The following is an 18,359-nucleotide window of genomic DNA, read 5'->3' on the forward strand; positions in this document are numbered from 1 at the left end:
ACTGTCCATATATGGACAGAGACATCAAGCGGAGCGCTCCAGGAGCGGAATCCCTGGCTACACGGGGATTCCGCTCCTTCAGGGAGCTACAGTGGCGCTAGTAGATAGCAGAGCAGGGAGATACCTCCCTGCTCTGCTATAGTGGCATCGCTACCGCTGTAGCAGACGCAGCGGCTGCTAGCAGCGCCGCCAGCCATGGGGGGTCCCGTCCCGCATACCAATGGGCATGCTCATGCCCGGTGTCGCCGCTAGCAGCCGCTATGGCTGCTACAGTGGCAGTGACGCCACTGAGTGAAGTGGCCGGGTGGAAAGGCGACTGCTGAGTCGCCGGGCCCGGGCGCATCTGAAACAAGCAGGGGAAGGGAGCCAGCGCAGTGCCCCCTTCTACCTGCTGGGGTGTTGCGCCAAGTGCAATGGCACAGGTCGCTCACCCCTAAGGCCAGCCCTGGGTGGGAGGGTAGTCGTCAGGGTCTCTGCCTGGAGCGAAATCTCCGGCAATGCTATGACAGGGGATTCTGCTCCTTGCTCACATCCACTTTCCCGCCGGTGCTGCCGGTAGGTGGATGCGGCAGCACCCGGCGGTCATCCGGCCACCATTAAAATAGATAGGATATGGTGCCGGACCTCTCTGGAAGCCGGAACCAAAAACGATGCAGGTAACGTTTTAGATCCGGCTCCCAGGGAGGTCCGGCGCCGTACGGCTCCACATCTGATGTCCTCCATGCCAGAACAGATCCCATAGAAACTATGGGATCCATTCTAGCATCAGATTGCCTCGGGCTTTTCTTCAACACGCCGGAGGTCAACTGAAGCGGACGCCGGACATATGTGAACGGACCCTTAAAGGAATAACAGGGGAAAGACATAGAGTTCTAAGAAAATGTGTCCCACAATTGTTATTTCAAGGGGAATACATGTATATAGTAAAATAAACATGTCCGGAAAGGTGACAAGTACTCTTTTAAAGCTTTAAGATGCAATAGAAAACTGATCAACCTTGGAGCTAAGTAAGTGGCACCAACATCTTCAAAATATTCAGGCTTCAGAGTATCAGAGTCTGAAAAAAAAAGAAAGCTAAATTAAATATCAAGGAAAACACAGTTTTCCTATCTGGTCCTTTAGATGCCTACGAATAAGTACTGCAATAGTGGAAGGTTATGTAAACAACGAAACGTGTAAATTTGTCAGGCATAATCAGGCAATAAGGAAAAAGACAAGATGACATTTAAATGTATATTTGAATATAATCTGTGCTGTAACATTAAGTGTCTAATTATGAATGTCACTAAGCTTAGTCTCAGTCTTAAAGTGATGCACTATAACATGCTTGTGTATTTTAAAGATAAAGCAACTTAAAGGGGTATCCCAGTAACAACGATCATGATCATGTCTCAATATATTAAATGATACAAGTTATAAAAATCGGCCATTTCATGTTATCACTGATTTTACAGACTTAATGCCATTTATAACGACTTGTATGCGGCAGACAAATATGGTGGAGCATGCATCCCCATTCTCAACTACGTATTCCACAGGGGCACACATTGGCCTGCATTGCCTGCTAATTTATTCAGCTTCAGCCCAGGAATGTAGGAGACTGTAAGGACTCATGCACACGACCGTAGCTGTGTGCACGCCGTCTGCAATTCACAGACCGGATTTTAATGAGCCCGGACCGCAAATATGTACCTTATAATGACTTGTCCTATTTTGTTGCAGTCCGGGCTCCCGGCCAATGAATGGACCTTGGAACCACGGTCATGTGCATGGGCCCATAGAAATTAACAGGTCCGCAATTCATCTGCATTTTTGCGGATGAATAGGGGAATCAAAAACATGTTCGTGTGCATGAGGCCTAAGGGGGAATATGGGAATTATAGTAGATAAACAAGCTCTGCAAGTTATGTGGCTGGTACCTAAATCATGCCCCATTATAGTGCCGGAGAGTGCTGGAAATCAGGGTAAGTAATATAATTGGGAGAGACAGAACCAGGCTTTCTTTTCCATAAACAAAAACATTGGGGGGAAGGAAGAAAGTTCACATTGCCACTAGAATATTAATTTAAGCTATAAAGCAAAAATTATACCAATAATTGCTTATTTCACACTGAACAATATGCACCATGATTTATGCATTTGATACATTGTGAATATTACAATTTAGGTGGCCGAATATGTTTTCATTTATTTATTTTTTACAACGTTCACCGTGCGTGATGAATAACATTATATTGTAATACTTCTGACTTTTACATTGAAAATGGGAGAGTTTTTTTTTTTTTTTTAATTAACGTTTTATTTTAATTTTTCTGTGGAAACTTCATTATTTATACCTTTTTTTTTATAGTCCCACTAGGGGGCTTGAACATGAAATTATTAGACCACTAGTACAATAAACTGCAATACTTATGTATTGCAGTGTATTATGCTTTTTGCTGGCTCTTATTAAGGCCTGCCTCTGGCAGTGTTTAATATGGAGAAAAATATGACAGACCTGGGGATCTTCCTTAGGCTCCTAGGCTGTCATATCAACCATCGGCAACCCGCGGTCCCGTCACAGTGGGCTGATGGGGTAACAGAGGGGAACGGCTTAGATTTGGCAGCGGCTATTGCCTGCAGCATAAAAGTGGTTAAATGGCTGGGATCAGAATTCGCTCAAATCCCATCCATTAGAGTAAGGTGGAAGCTGTAGTATATAGCTAACACCCGCAGCATATCAAGCGGGCTCAGCTCGTGAGCTCACTACATACTTCTGCCCCCCCCCCCCCATCATGATGTACATGTAAGACATGATGGGTTAAGTGGTTAATTAACCTTACCCCACACATAAATGGGCGAGGGGCACCAGATGTTGGAATTTTGCTCTCTGTCAAATTGCATCATGGTTCTGGTAGCTTTTAGGCCAAGTTCAGAAGTGGCAGTTTTGTTACAGTACAATACTAATGAATGAGGTTTTACAACCCATTCAGAAAAAAAAAATTGTGGATTTTTGGGCATGCTGTAGACTTTTTTTTGCAGATTTAATTTGCATTGCTTGTAATTTTGCTGGGAATCCGCAAATCCGAAGTTACCCTTAGAAGCATTGTTTAACTGTCTATAGCTGTATCATTGAAGTGGTGATGATTTTAACTTTGTATAAATACATACTGACTGGAAATTCTGTTTAACCAGCAACATCGAAAAGCTAATGGTTCTACATCCAATATTCTTAAAGAGCTTCCATGTAACTATTATATAACATGCCATTGCAATTGCTTAAAAGAGAGTATCTAAGTACCAAGCAGAAAGAAATGACAGACATAAATGAGGGAAACATGAAATAGGTGGCTAAAAGAATAGTAAAGACTAGCAAAGTAAGCATAAAGGAAGTACTTGCCCTTCAATTTGCCCCTTTTGGCTGTGATTATCCATCAAAGAGAGAAAGCAAGAGAAAAAAACAGGAAAAACAGGGGAAAGGTAAAGGGGGTCACAAACAATATTTTATTCAATGAAATTCTTGAATAAAGATATTGTGACAAGCTCAAAGGTTTATTCATGTACAACTGAAGTCTGGAAAGGAAAGACAAACATCCATCACAACATAAATGTAATAATGTTCAAGTAATACCTTGTTGCTGAAAGGATCTGCTAAGCAAATGTAATGATTATGGCGACAGTGTATCTGCTGAAAAAATGGTGGACACTTCCTATTTTTTTACACCCCCTTTTGCTCGTAATTTCTATCTACCTCATTAATAGCCCCTATTTCATCTATACCTTATAGCCATGGTACATATGCTCCTTTGGGTCAAATTTATGAAAATGAGCGATAGAGCCAAATGCCAAGATTTTAGTATCGAGGAGAATGATGTACCAAATCTAGGTGTATTGGAAGAATTATGGCAATCTGGTCAAAAATTGATTCAGGCCCAAAAGCGCTAGTCAACCCCTGGCATGTGACACTAGCCACATAGACACCTTTGAGAAGAAGGTTGTGGAAGGTTTGTTCAGCCTTGAGGTGTTGGTGGGTGCCGTAACAATTTATCAAGACCACATTTGAAGTTCCTACTTAAAGAGGCTCTGTCACTAGTTGATTAATGCCCTATCTCCTAACTAATCTAATAGGCGCTATGATGCTGATAACTACAGTGTGATTTGTTTTCAAAAAGTTTATTATTTGCAAAGTTATGTGAATTTTTCTAAATATGCTATTTGGCTATACTTGCCAAATGGGAGGTGACACTTTCTTTCACTCTGGGCAGTGTACGGTTTTCTGTATGACGCTGTCCAATCAGCATACAGCTTCTCCCCCTTCCCTACACAGTGATCATGACAACACAGCGTGATGATATAGTATACAGCTTCCTTTCCCGACTGTGTATTCAACTGGCGATATCTCCAGTTGTGTCATAGCTAGAACTGTGATCCGGGTGTCATATGAAAGCTCATCTTTTATGTGCCACCGGAGATACAGCTGTTTGAAGTGATCCCCACTCCCTCCAGCTTTAGTCACTTACACTGTGTGAATCAGCTTCATGCTGATACGACAGCATCAGAGGCTGTGCGGTAGTTCTACCTCAGGAGAATCGCTGGTGTTGACGCCCATTTGTCAAGTATAGGCTCATTTGCATATTTAGAAAAAAGCTTATATCTTTTAAAACAAACTTGGGACACAATTTTCACTAGCATTATTATTGTGACAGCGCCTATTAGATTAGCTAGGAGATTGGGCATTACTAAACTAGTGACAGATTCTCTTTAAGCTAGAGAAGGATGATTCCATTATCTTAAAACCCTCTGATAAATGGGGAGCATTGTGGTGATGTACAGATCTCTAGACATTTGATCTAATAGAGACTGTTATTAGTCTTTACATCGACTAAGTCTTGGGGACTTTAGTTCTGTCCCTGCCTTCATATGTCCGAGACACCATGGACATGTTGAGGAGGCTGGAAAGTATTTGTCTCCCCTGGTACTTTTCTCGCTAGCCTGGATGTAGGGGTACTATACAGCTCCATAGAGCATCAATTTGGCGGTTTAGCTGTGAAATATTTTCTAGGTGTAAGGGACACAATGATTTTATTTTGACACTTGTACATTTTATGCTACACCATAATAAAATTTTTGTTTGAAGTCAAATTCTTCCACTAGCTAAGGGGTACCGCGATGGCAAGCCCCTGTCCCTACAATCTGTTCCTGGGCTGGTGGGAGGTAAGACATGTTTTTGCTGAGATGATGGAGAGATTTACGTCTCATTTTAGCCTCTGGTTGAGGTATATCAATGACATCACAGTGTTGTAGACTAATACTAAAGAGGACTTTGTGTCAGTTCTTAATGTGACCGACATTGGCCTAAGATTCACCTGTGAGATCGATGATCGGTCGATCTCATTTTTGTATCTGAAGATCACAATTAATCAAACTGCTGGTCCATTGACCACAGTGTTTAGGAAAATTACGGCAACGAAAAACCTTTTCAACTGGTGGCCAATTGATAGGCCCTACTGATACCTAAACCTAGCTTGAAGGATGAGATGAAAGTGAGGTTGATAGGGAGATTTGACGACCAATCTGAAGAGGTACTAAAAATATTATGGTCTTACTGGGGCATTCTCAGCCTCAACCCGGACATTAGTGATACTGCCTTGAGTTATCCATCTGTGTCACTATAGATGGGGTAGAAATCTTCTGACCCGACCTGTTCACAGACAACTGCCCACATCTGGATCTTGTAAAACATGACTAAATAGAACTAATATTGTAGGTACCTTCAAGTGTGCCTCCTGTAGGGCATGCAAATAAATAAGTTAAAGCAAAAAGTTTGTGTGTGCTTCAATGGGAGGAGAATTCTTTAATAGAGAATTCATTAATTGTAGAACATAAGGGATTGTATATACCATTAGTTGCCCCTGTCCCCTCAACTATATTGGCAAGATCATACATTAATTTTGCAGGAGTATTCTGGAACATGTGGGGAATGTCCTCAGAGAAGAGGATACCCAAGTGGCAAGATATGAGATATCCCTTCATGGACGTGTCCTCACATGTTTAAAATTCCAGGACATTGAAAGATGGGAGTCCTTTACCTAGACGAGGGGATGTAGACAATAAACTCCTTAGGAAGAGCCCAGTGGATCTTTAGATGCAAGTCTGTGAGACCGCTGGGTATCATTGACTTTATCTCTTATGTGTCTTTTATTGAATTGACCTTATTGCCATACTGTGGACAACCACTAAACAGTATTTAAATGTCTCCTGATACCATATAAATTTGAGTTAAAGGCTATGTAAACATTTGAAAGTGATTTTTTAATTAATTTATTTTAAATAAAAAGGTGTATCACTGTGTTTTCTGCAACTGTCAATTTTTTTTAATTAAAATAGATTTTTACTTTTTGAGATACAGCTGCTCTGTGTTCTGTACACAGAGCAGCTGTATCATTCGCTGAATCTTGTAAACGTCAGGTCCGTGGTACTAACGGATTCAGGTCTTAGCGAAAGATACAGTTGCTGTGTGTACAGAGTACAGAGAATGCTGTATCTCAAAAAGTAAAAATAACTTTTTATAAAAACTAATTTATCCCCTGAGGAAGCCAGATTGGCGAAACGCGCGTTGGGGCGTTACCAGTTCAGGCCGCAGTGTGAGGCCATCTACACACTCATCTCGATGGGTAAGCTTGCCATAACACCCACGTGTGTTTAAAGCAGATCCTTTGGATCTATACATGCTCTAAACACCGGACATTTTCGCTTTGGCCAGTTGACCTGACTTTGACCTCTTCTCTTTCATCTATTTCTTACCTAGGCTTTACTTGCTATGCAATTGTTTGATTCTGGGTATCCACGAACTTGTACTTATGTGATGTACTCCATGTTTCCCCCTATCTAACTTGCATAATTACCGACAGGCTGTTTCTATGTCTATCATATACCATGTAGTTATTTCTCTAATTCTTGGTCATCGTTATGCACACCAGTGCCTAGGGATTTCTTGTCGCAGGATATCTTAGAGTTTATTTATGTGAAGCCAACCACACTGCTCTTTTTTAGATCCCCTTAATTTTATATATATGTTACTTTATGTTGTATGTCCCAATAAAATTTGTAATTTCTTATTTCTTATGGCGCAATAGCTTATTTTTCTCTAAGTTTTCTAGTACTCATGAAGTATGCTTTGACATAAATATATAGTGGAGGTGCCCAGACACTTGTTATTGGACCCTAACCCGTTACTTTACCTGTTGAGTCTTTATATTTAAATAATTGAACTTTAGGTGCATTACTACTCATTATTGGTACCATTATCTAGCTTCTACCTACCTGGTTAGCCTGGTAACTTTAGGAATACATTGGCTAGTCTAGCCTATTTTAAGGATTTAATATTAAAATAGTCTTTTAAGCGTTTTTTTCCAGGAGGATTTATCTACGATCTGATTATTAGGTGGCCGTGTGACATGCAGAAAGGGGCCGACCAGATTTTGCTTTCTGGCCGCCGAAGTGCAAACAGTATATCCGACACTAATGACCGGTAAAGTATAGTCTCCTGAAGTGTCTGTAGGTAATACTATGGGTGAAAAGTGTAGAGACATGATCTACATTTGTCTGCAGTTAGCAGACCTAGTTAGGTTTGCCAATTATACTTAGCCTGTTAAGCTAGAACAGAAGGGGGAGCGTTTTCCTTTATCTTTCATAGCTCTACTCGATCAGTTTTGTTTCATATCTGTTTCTTCTAGCTATTAGTGCAATGCAGAATTTCAAATTAAACTATATACTAGTGTATGACACGGTTTAGGACGAACAATATGTGGTATTAGAAATTCCTATTTCAATTGTATTACTATAACTCGGTTTTACATATTTCAACCACCTTTTCCAGTGATAACTATTTTATAGTTGAAATAATATTTTGCTGAGAGCAGTGATAGGTGTACATATGTATTGTGCTTCTATTTATTTACTAATCATCTGTTTTATTCAACAATATCTCAGAAGATGTTCGCAGAAGAAAAAGGTATGTAGGAAATCTCCTGACAAGTTGCTTTTATGAGGGGATTATCAAATAAGCCTGGGCATAACTATACAGAGCCCATACAATTCAGCAATGGCAACAAGGTCTTCTGCCTGCATCAATAAAGGACAATGAGAAGCAAATATACACATGACTTAGTATTAATAGGATTGGCTTCAGTATAATCTAGCTTTTACTTTCTAGCCATACACATGTTTGCAAAGAGATCCTTGAGATATCAGCAAACAAAGATCAAACAATGATTCTGCTAATATAACAAAAAATGTGGTTACAGAAATATGCAAAATATGTTCATATTCTTGTAGAGAGAATATAAACTCTCTGCTTCCCAACCTGCAAGTCTAAATTTGTCCTTTATACTATACTGCATATTGACAAGGTCATCAATATGTATAAAGGTGCTAATAGTAGAGTTTTAATAGACTTAAAGATTGAGCAGCAAAGTGTTGCAATTATTGTAATCTCTTGGGGTTTTATGATAGCATCAATGTCATTAATTGATATCATCAGGATACAAGTATCAGCTACATTTACACCAAAGTTCATTTTTGTTAGTTATTAATTATTCCTGTACTTACATTTTGCTTGAATCATTGTTTCTTCAAGTTTGGCTTTAATGTAATAAAAGCTGTAAGATGGCAGTACTAGGGCAAGACTGAAACACAAAAATATAAATGGATATAGAATAATAGAATATCTATCTATCTATCTCTATATTATATCCTAAAAATTTAAAACGTATTAGAAAATAAAGTTGGAACCAGATATAATATACAAAAAGACATTGCCTCCTTGCTGGAGGCGATGTCTGGTCATTCTCCCGACACTCCGGTAAAGTTACTGTGGGAGTAAGTGACAGCACAGCTGGACATGAATGAAGAGAAGTGTATGACGCTGATTGGTCACTGATTGGTCAGCGTCATACACTTCTCTTTAAAACGCCCACTTGGTCAAAAGTAAAAAAAACGCCCAGTTGGGAATTTAGAACAAATTAGCATAAAACTAAAAATCATCATAACTCGGTCAAAAAGAAACGTTAAAAAAAAACACAGAAAAAAAACAACTGTTTATATATATATACAGTCCAAAGGTAGATGAACACAGCACGCCAATGGTTCCAGGAAATCAGGCCATGTGCTCGTTACCTGGGGGTGAATCAATTCCCCAACATCCAATAGAGAGAAATATAGAACACAGTAACGGCACCAGGACTTCAGAGTAGATGAAAGCAAAAGTGGATTTATTCACCTCAATACAGCAAGCTTGAATAAATCCACTTTTGCTTTCATCTACTCTGAAGTCCTGGTGCCGTTACTGTGTTCTATATTTCTCTATATATATATATTTATTACAGTGCCTATTAGATTAGGTAGGAGATAGGGCACTTATAAACTGGTGACGGAGCCTCCTTAAGTGGTTCTATACATCACTGAATTATACATCACTGGTTTTCTAAATGTTTATTTACTTTTTGGAGAATATTGCTACATTATAAAAAAAAAAAGACAACATTTTTTAATATCACCAGAGGTTATTTTTTTGTTTATAGTTGGTTGGTGAGGACTCCACAATTTTTTTTTGGGCCCTAATAAATAAAAGAATAGAATTGAAGGAGGACTGCAGATCTTTACAATAAGAATATATATACAGACTGTTTGGCTCTATATAAATATATGTTTTTAATACTATTATTATTCATTTGTAAAATAATACTTTGTAATGACTGTTTAATATTCGGTAATATTTATTGCATGATAAGGACATGAAATCTGAGCTACAACTGTGCAGTAGAACATAAAACGGATGACTTCGCAGTACAACGCTTTAAATAAACCCATTAAGTTATGGCTTAAACGCACATAACCAATTAGCTTGAAGACAAATGTCTGACCTGTAGAAGTACAATTCTAGAAGTTTGCAAATTAGAATTTGATTCAGAAGCTATTGGAAAACGTCAGACTGCATCTGTTCAGAGTCAAACATCTTGTATGTTACTAGGTTCATTAAATCCCTTCCCCTCTGTGAACAGGTGGAGATATTTAAGTTAACTGGATCAAGGACCAAAAAGGCTTTTTTATATTCAACAGAAGTGCACCATTATTTCTCACAATGTCACCACATTTCTATTAAATATAGCTTTATGATGCTGGTGACAGCTTACAGCTGCTACATTATCAAATGCCTATAATTCTGGTGTTATTTAACTGCCACAAGAATTGAGTTCATAATCTGTTTATAGTAATATTTTATGCAACAATTTATATAACTATACGACTGGCATTCAGATAGCCATATAATGGCTAGGCATGGGTGCTGTGAAGGCCTATGACCTAGATGCCAAAGGGGAAGCGATTTTGCCTTGATTAGGGCATTCAGATGCAGTAACAGGACATTTAACACAATCTTTCCTCTAGGTGAAAGAAGGCTTAGCCATGCCTCTGCAAGAAGTAACATGGATATTATATGTAGTCAAGAAAGCCCGTCCCAAAGCCTTTTATTTTGTATTTTTTGGAACAGCTTTGCTGAATACACAGGACAGGATTCGATCCCCCTCTTTGTATTACATTTATGGCTTCTATGCAGAGATGTATTACAGCTGTCTAAATGCAGCCTATTTATGCTTTCATAACCATAGAGAGGTCTAAAAATATGCAGAACAATATGTTACATGCAAGTAGATAAGCAATCTATAGGTAGTTCACATATAGGGTAAAGCTTTAGATTATAGGTATTGTATTGTCTTATGTCCTGCTATTGTCTTTTATGTCATGTTTGATGTTTTTATGTTTCTTGCATTATGTTTTTTATGTGATTACGCAATGCTCAAGCACAATAATTTCCCCGTTGGGGTTGAATAAAATCTATCTATCTATCTATCTATCTATCTATCTATCTATCTATCTATCTATCTATCTATCATTTATCTATCGTATCTCTAGTATAGGGTAAGCTTTGTAAACAGCACTTAGAGGGTAGACCTCAGGATAGACCATCAATATCTCATTGGTCGGGGTCAGACTACCGGAAACCCCACTGATCAGCTGTTTTGCAGGGGCCACGGTGCACGTATGAGCGCTTCTTCCCCCTCATTTCTTACCTGCGTATACTGTGAATCGCCGACACACTAGTAGCGGCGGTTCACAGTATTACAGCCTTCTCCTATTCACTTGAAAGGAAGAAGGCTGTAATACGGTGAACCGCCGCTACAGTATGAGCAGTGACAATAATGAAGGGGTAGCCGAGTATGTAAGAGAATGGAAAAGTGGAAGAATTGTGAAAAAAAAAGTTGAACTCCAAGCAACTCAGAAGTCTCGATAACTTTACTCGTATGTCGGAAAAAGCGGAACTTTGGTAATTACCCGAATTGGGGTAATTCTATATTGAGCTGTAGATTTTAGTAATCTGAGAAACAAGTTTGGTTTAGATGTGCGGCTTTTGTTGTAATTTATTGTTAGGCAGTGTGACCCCTTGCAACCAGACATGATTCACTGCACTAACAGAAAAAAGAGGAAAAACATCTTAGCAGTAGTTGTGTCACAGTTATGACCAAAAGGGTATGATTTGTTGATTTGGGTATATTCACACATGGAAGATTTGTTTCATACATTTTTGTGGCTGTACCATTCATCTGAATGGGGATTTCAGAAATCCATGCACATACTGCAGAATCAAGCCCAATAAGATGTATGGAATGGATCTTTCTGTTGCAGAAATTTCAGCAACGAATCAGCCACATGTGAATATACCCAAAATAATGTGGTATCCCAGGAAAAGGGAAAAAGGTATGCAACCTCATCCTTTTCCTGGTAATGTTTCCCCTCCTCTTTTGATTCAGTCTCTAAAACAGACCCCATCAGTACTACAGGGTGGGCCATTTATATGGATTCACCTAAATAAAATGGAAATGGTTGGTGATATTAACTTCCTGTTTGTGGCACATTAGTATATGGGAGGGGAGAAACTTTTCAAGCTGGGTGTTGACCATGGTGGCCATTTTGAAGTCGGCCATTTTGTATCCAACTTTAGTTTTTTCAATGGGAAAAGGGTCATGTGACACATCAAACTTATCGAGAATTTCACAAGAAAAACAATGATGTACTTGGTTTTAACGTTACTTTATTCTTTCATTAGTTATTTACAAGTTTCTGACCACTTATAAAATGTGTTCAAAGTGCTGCCCATTGTGTTGGATTGTCAATGCAACCCTCTTCTCCCACTCTTCACACTCTGATAGCAGCACCGCAGAAGAAATGCCTCCCGATCTGACCCCCTTAGACTTTTATCTTTGGGGTCATCTGAAGGCAATTGTCTATGCTGTGAAGATACGAGATGTGCAGCAACTGAAACTACGGATACTGGAAGCATGTGCTAGCATTTCTTCTGCGGTGTTGCCATCAGTGTGTGAAGAGTGGGAGAAGAGGGTTGCATTGACAATAGCACTTTGAACACATTTTATAAGTGGTCAGAAACTTGTAAATAACTCATGAAAGAATAAAGTAACTTTAAAACCAAGCACACCATTGTTTTTCTTGCGAAATTCTCGATAAGTTTGATGTGTCACATGACCCTCTTCCTATTGAAAAAACTAAAGTTGGATACAAAATGGCCGACTTCAAAATGGCCGCCATGGTCAATACCCAGCTTGAAAAGTTTCCCCCCTCCCATATACTAATGTGTCAATATATAAAAAGTTATAAATTTTATTTGGACGGACAACATATACATTAAAATTAATACAAAAAGTATGACTCTAGAATGTTACGGAGACCGCACTCACAAGCTGCTAAACACAATGGTCTATGGGCAAGCAAATACCCAACACTGTATGGACCACCCCACAGTTTAAAGTCAAAGACAATGCATAACATAGGGTTTAAATGGTCAGATCGAGGGACTTACCCATGTGTGAGACAGAAGTGAAAGAGTGTCTGCTCCGCCGTATACCCCGACGCGCGTTTCACTTCGAAAAGCTTCCTCTTGAGCCTGGACGTCATGTGTACTCAGAATCCTGACACTTCTGAATCTTTTTTTGTGAGATTCCGGCAAGTGAAACCAAATCTCGCGAGATTACGGAGCTAAACGAGATTTGGTTTCACTTGCCGGAATCTCACAAAAAAAGAGTCAGAAGTGTCAGGATTCTGAGTACACATGACGTCCAGGCTGGATGGTCATGTGTATTCATTATCAGGACACTGTAGTAATGTTAGGGTTTGTGTATGTAGCTGCACATAGTGATATAACTATATCGCTAGTGCAGTGTAAATGAATGGAGAGGAGTGCATGATGCCGATTGGTCAGCGTCATGCACTCCTCTGTACAACGCCCACTTGGTCGAAAGTAAAAGTACGTCCACTTGGGCATTAAGAAAGCTCATTAGCATAAAACAAAATTGCTCCTAACGTTGTGAAAATAGATCATTTTTTTAAATAAAAAGCATTACTGTCACCTACATTACAGCGCCGATCTCCTTATGTAGGAGATAGGCCACTTATAATGTGGTGATAGAGCCTCTTTAATCTAAAAAGCAAATATATTATATTTATCCATTATGTTAATACTGTAAGGAGAGTTGCATTTAATGGAAACATTTGTATAGTACTGCAGATCTGAGATATGACATTCATTTAAATGCAAACATTATATTAGATCAGGTGCATGCGGAATACAATAATATAAGAAAATAAAAGTTTAAATGTAGCTACCTATAGTCTGTTCCATTCACCGGACCCCAAGTGTATGTCCTGTTCGCTTTGTCAATATACCTCTAAAGAACAGTAAAACAAATAATTTTGATTAGTTTGATTTTATCTAATCCATTCCCTATTGTAATTTTAAACATTTTAGGATTTTGTCTTTTCTAGGCCTCCCTCACACAGCATTTTTTTTTCAGCATTTGAAAAGCGTGTAAAAAAAACGCCATGAATTTCATGTGTTCTTCATGGTGTTTTTTTTTACAAGCGTTATTGGTGGCGTTTTTATTCTGCAACATTTTGAAAATGCGGTTTTTCTGCCGTTTCTAAAGTCCTATAAAGACGCTTATAGAGAAATCGTAAGAAAAAATGCCCTACCCAGAGCATGCTGCCTTTTGTAAAAAAACAAAAACGCCACTGAACCCTAAAATATAGGCATTCTCGTATTTCACTATAGACTTTAAAATAACATTGGACTGCAGCGTTTTGGGGCCAAAGAAATCGCTGTGAAAAACACCCCCGAAAACACGCCAAAGCGATGTGTGTGAATCCAGCCTTAACCAATACAGATCTTTTTCTAAGGAATCACACATGCCGGGTTTTTTTGTAGTTGTTTGCGGAGAAAAGCCAGGAGTGAATACAAAAGTATAAAGAAAAGATTAATACTTATCCTCTCTTTTATATCCACTCCTCTAATTAGTTTAGTTCAGTTCAATTTACAAGGTGAGACAGGATAGTATCTACTACATTATGGGCACTATGCCCCTAATCAGATCACCAGAAGAAGTACTCATTAGAAATAAATACCTCCCTCAGTGTGTCACTAAGGACAGGACACTTGAAATCCCTCTTACTGAACAGCCTTATGGAAAAATATAGTTATATACACCTTAGGGTCTGTTCACAGCGCGTTTTTAATCTACGAAGTACACTTTAAACGTATACAAAGAGAACCTGTCATCTCTCCTGACATGTCTTTTTTTTAGTAAATACTTGTATTCCCCATATAATAACAATTTTGGAACATATTTTCTAAGAACTCTGCCGTTTGCCTGTTATTCCTACACAAAATGTATGAATAAATGCTACTCAACTCTGGTCCCCTGAATAAGATGGGTAGATTGCCAGACAAATGCTGTCTCAAATGATCATCAGAGTGGGCAGAGTTCTTCCACTTTGTACTGCTCATCAACCTCTTCCTTTTGGGCAGGAGTAACTGAGGTCCTGTCAGAGGTGGTGTGAACCCCTTTGCCTTTCACCGTAAAATTTGTTTATTTGGTCTACTGAATAAAAAGATGTGGCCACACCATACGCGCGTCTTATTAAAAAGCACTTTATTTCTAGCCTGAGAAGTGATGTCAATGAGGTGGATGGGGACACAACCTCCATCTTTAACCATTCGGAAAAATATGGTTAACTTAGCTATAAAAAAACGTGACTGTTCAGATACATTTCAGAGGATGTTCTTATTCCCTCATTTTCTTTTCATCTTGCACATATCATCCTCTGATAGAAACGTACACTCGAAGATATATGATTGTTGGCACAGATACATGTGAGACAATATGTAATATTAGTATGTAACTCATTGACTTATTTATGACATACCTGTTACCTTAACCACTATTAGAAATCATTGAATATCCCGAGATTCATTTTGGGTCCGATTCGATTGAATCAGCCTTCTGATTTCATATGGCCTGAATAAATTCGCCACAAATCGCAAGTACCCCAATTGCTCTAAAAATCTTGTCTGACTCTCTGATATCTTCTAGGTCTGCATCCAACTATTTTCAGGCTCTTTAACGCCAAGCAAGCATTAGTATTGTCATTCACCTATACCCCTCATGATTGGCTGTGCTAGAGGGAGGGATAACCTCAGTGCATTTTGAGAAGGCTGCATGCAAGGCATTATCGGGAATCCCACCAGAGTTCATGTGATAATTTTTCTAATCTGTAAAATGGCGGCCGTCGCTCACCTGTGGCCGCTATTTTGCGCCAAACTCCTGCTCAGTGAATCCAAAAAGTCTGAAACTTTAGGTAGATTCAGACTAATTCTATTTCTGTAGAATCAAGGTTTAACACTGATAAATGTAAGATTATGAAGGGAAAATACATGTCACCACGACTTACTAAATGAAAAAACACTGGGTAACACTGACATGGAAAAGGAATTTGAATTGAGGGGCGGGCGCATGCTCGGCTCTCGCCCCATTCAAGCTCCTTCTCACTGCGGAGAGACAAGTGAGGAGGAACAGTATTATTTCAGAATAAAAATGATGATTAAAAGGCTAAACTGGATAGATGTATGTCTTTTTTCGGCCATACAAACTATGTGTAACATCCACTAGGTTGTGGACCCTCTGTACTACTCCACAGATGAGAGTAGCAGCTGGCACAGATAACAGACCACAGGCAGGTAGCAGGATACGGGCAGGCAACATGAAGCTAGAATATTGCATTCAGGCTGGTGACAGATTACTGGGTACAGACTGGTGCAGGAATACTGGGTACAGGCTGGTGCCGGATTACTGAACACAGGCAGGTGCAGGATTACTGGACACAGGCAGGTGCCGGATTACTGGACACAGGCAGGTGCCGTATTACTGGACACAGGCAGGTGCCGTATTACTGGACACAGGCAGGTGCCGGATTACTGGACACAGGCAGGTGCCGGATTACTGGACACAGGCAGGTGCCGTATTACTGGACACAGGCAGGTGCCGGATTACTGGACACAGGCAGGTGCCGGATTACTGGACACAGGCAGGTGCCGGATTACTGGACACAGGCAGGTGCAGGATTACTGGACACAGGCAGGTGCAGGATTACTGGATACAGGCAGGTGCAGGATTACCATACACAGGCTAAGGGAAACAGGATTCAGGATTCACAGGATAACATTAGATTTGTCCAATGTTGCTCAGGCAGGGTGTGTCCAGTGAAGCAGACCAATATACCAGGTAATAGACAGGACTAGGCTGGGGATGGATTTTGGTGTGCACACTGGCCCTATAAGATGCAGGAAGTGAGCATGCTTCGTCCTATAGACAGACCCAGCAACAACAGCAGCAGCAGAAGGAAGTGCACGTGCATGGCAGTGTTGAAATCCAGGAACTGTACCAAGTCTTCCAAAGGTAACCTGGCTGTTGTGCTTGATGGGAGAATTAGTACAGATTAGCCATCTTTATCTTGACTTTATTATTATAAGTGACTACCCCATAAAGGTCCTTTCGCACAGGCCAATAATCCGGCAAATGAGTGTACATACCTTAAGTCAAGGTCCGACCCTTTATAGAACCATGAAACATGACTCGAGTTAATAGCCAAACCAGAGGCACACATCTGTAGACAGCACTGTTTTGGAGTTGTTGCTTCTCATCAGTACAAAGAAAGGTTCTGGTTGGCTGAGTGAGATGCATTTGAAGCAGCTCTTAGAAGGTACTGATTCTCCTTATACAGATCCAGCTGGTAGAGAGTCTTTCGGGCTACAGTATGTTCCCTGGGAAAAAGTATGCAAATACCTATCCTTTAGAAGAAAGAATACAGTCTATACCTATAGGTAGAACTCAAGAGAAAGTTTTCTTCCTTCTAGAGGATAGCTATTTTTCATAATGTGGTGGTGGCCCATGATACTTTGCGCTTTTATAAATCTCCCCTATTTATTTTTGAAACAGCAATGATTGTAGTGCAATAAATATGAGTTTATAGTTTATATATCATACATGTACATGTTTTTTTATAAACTACTAATAACTAGCGAGTTCTTGCCACTTATATGAAACCTAAATACTAGATATTACATATGGTTAGCAATTATACCATCTCCATTTACAATGTTTATATCTCGTTTGATTCTTACCTCATCTTGAGATTTGACTAACGTATGAAAGGTCCGTTCCCCAATTTCTCCATCTATCATTTTATTACGTATCTAAAAAAAAATACAGTTGAACCTTAGTCACTCAATGTAAGTTGTCACCTGTCTGGGAAGACCATTTACTAGCTTTTCTAAGTATATAGTTATACACTTTCAGTTTTATTTTTGTAACACTTAAGCTCATAACTCTTAAATTCCTTTTTAGAATTTAAAGCTCTTAGATTATTAATCCAGAAGAAATGCAATAAAAGCATAGAACTGATAATTTTAAAGTAAGTTTACAATGTAATGAAGATATTTACCTCTACTTTATGTTCATTTTCAAGTTCTGCATCCAAAAAGTCAAGTGTTACTGGTTCCTGTGATTTTGGATTCTAAGGCAGAGAATATAGTGTAAAATAACATCCTTGACTAAATTAAACTACCACAATCTATAAAAAGAGCCTAAACTATACTAAACTAGAAATATAACTTACCCCTTTGGATTTGTTACACTATGAAGCAATAACCACTTTCAGCAACATATATCAATATATTAAAATAAAGAAATATCTAACAAATCATAGCGAAGATCTATAATACTATTACCATGCAAATGTAGAAAAACAATGATAATTCTTCTATACAAATAATAGCCAAAATTATTGCAGGCAAGCAAAATAAAAATAGATTAATAGTGATAGTCATTATTAGACCGTACTTTGGCTATGAATTTTTTGTCTAAAATAGAGTACCCTCAGTATGTATAAGTCTTATGACCAAATTACTTTAGAATTCA

At 39.1% G+C, this 18,359-nt stretch overlaps 1 protein-coding gene across 5 annotated transcripts in view; it reads right to left on the reverse strand.

The window, feature by feature from the left end:
* CACNA2D1 (calcium voltage-gated channel auxiliary subunit alpha2delta 1) overlaps positions 1–18,359 on the reverse strand; it is a 737,376-nt gene that overhangs the window by 70,127 nt on the left and 648,890 nt on the right. For 2 of the 5 annotated variants that reach the window (XM_075857359.1, XM_075857355.1), the window contains 6 exons: positions 17,884–17,955; positions 17,564–17,635; positions 13,714–13,775; positions 8,590–8,666; positions 3,380–3,400; positions 997–1,057 (listed from right to left, as the gene is read on the reverse strand). In XM_075857359.1, the coding sequence (XP_075713474.1) occupies positions 997–1,057; positions 3,380–3,400; positions 8,590–8,666; positions 13,714–13,775; positions 17,564–17,635; positions 17,884–17,955 (365 nt within the window). The remainder of the gene's footprint in view (positions 1–996; positions 1,058–3,379; positions 3,401–8,589; positions 8,667–13,713; positions 13,776–17,563; positions 17,636–17,883; positions 17,956–18,359) is intronic. The other 3 variants (XM_075857356.1, XM_075857358.1, XM_075857357.1) reach the window with 3 other exon arrangements.

The sequence above is a fragment of the Rhinoderma darwinii genome, chromosome 3 (assembly GCF_050947455.1).
Source record: "Rhinoderma darwinii isolate aRhiDar2 chromosome 3, aRhiDar2.hap1, whole genome shotgun sequence".
Lineage (NCBI taxonomy): Eukaryota > Metazoa > Chordata > Amphibia > Anura > Rhinodermatidae > Rhinoderma > Rhinoderma darwinii.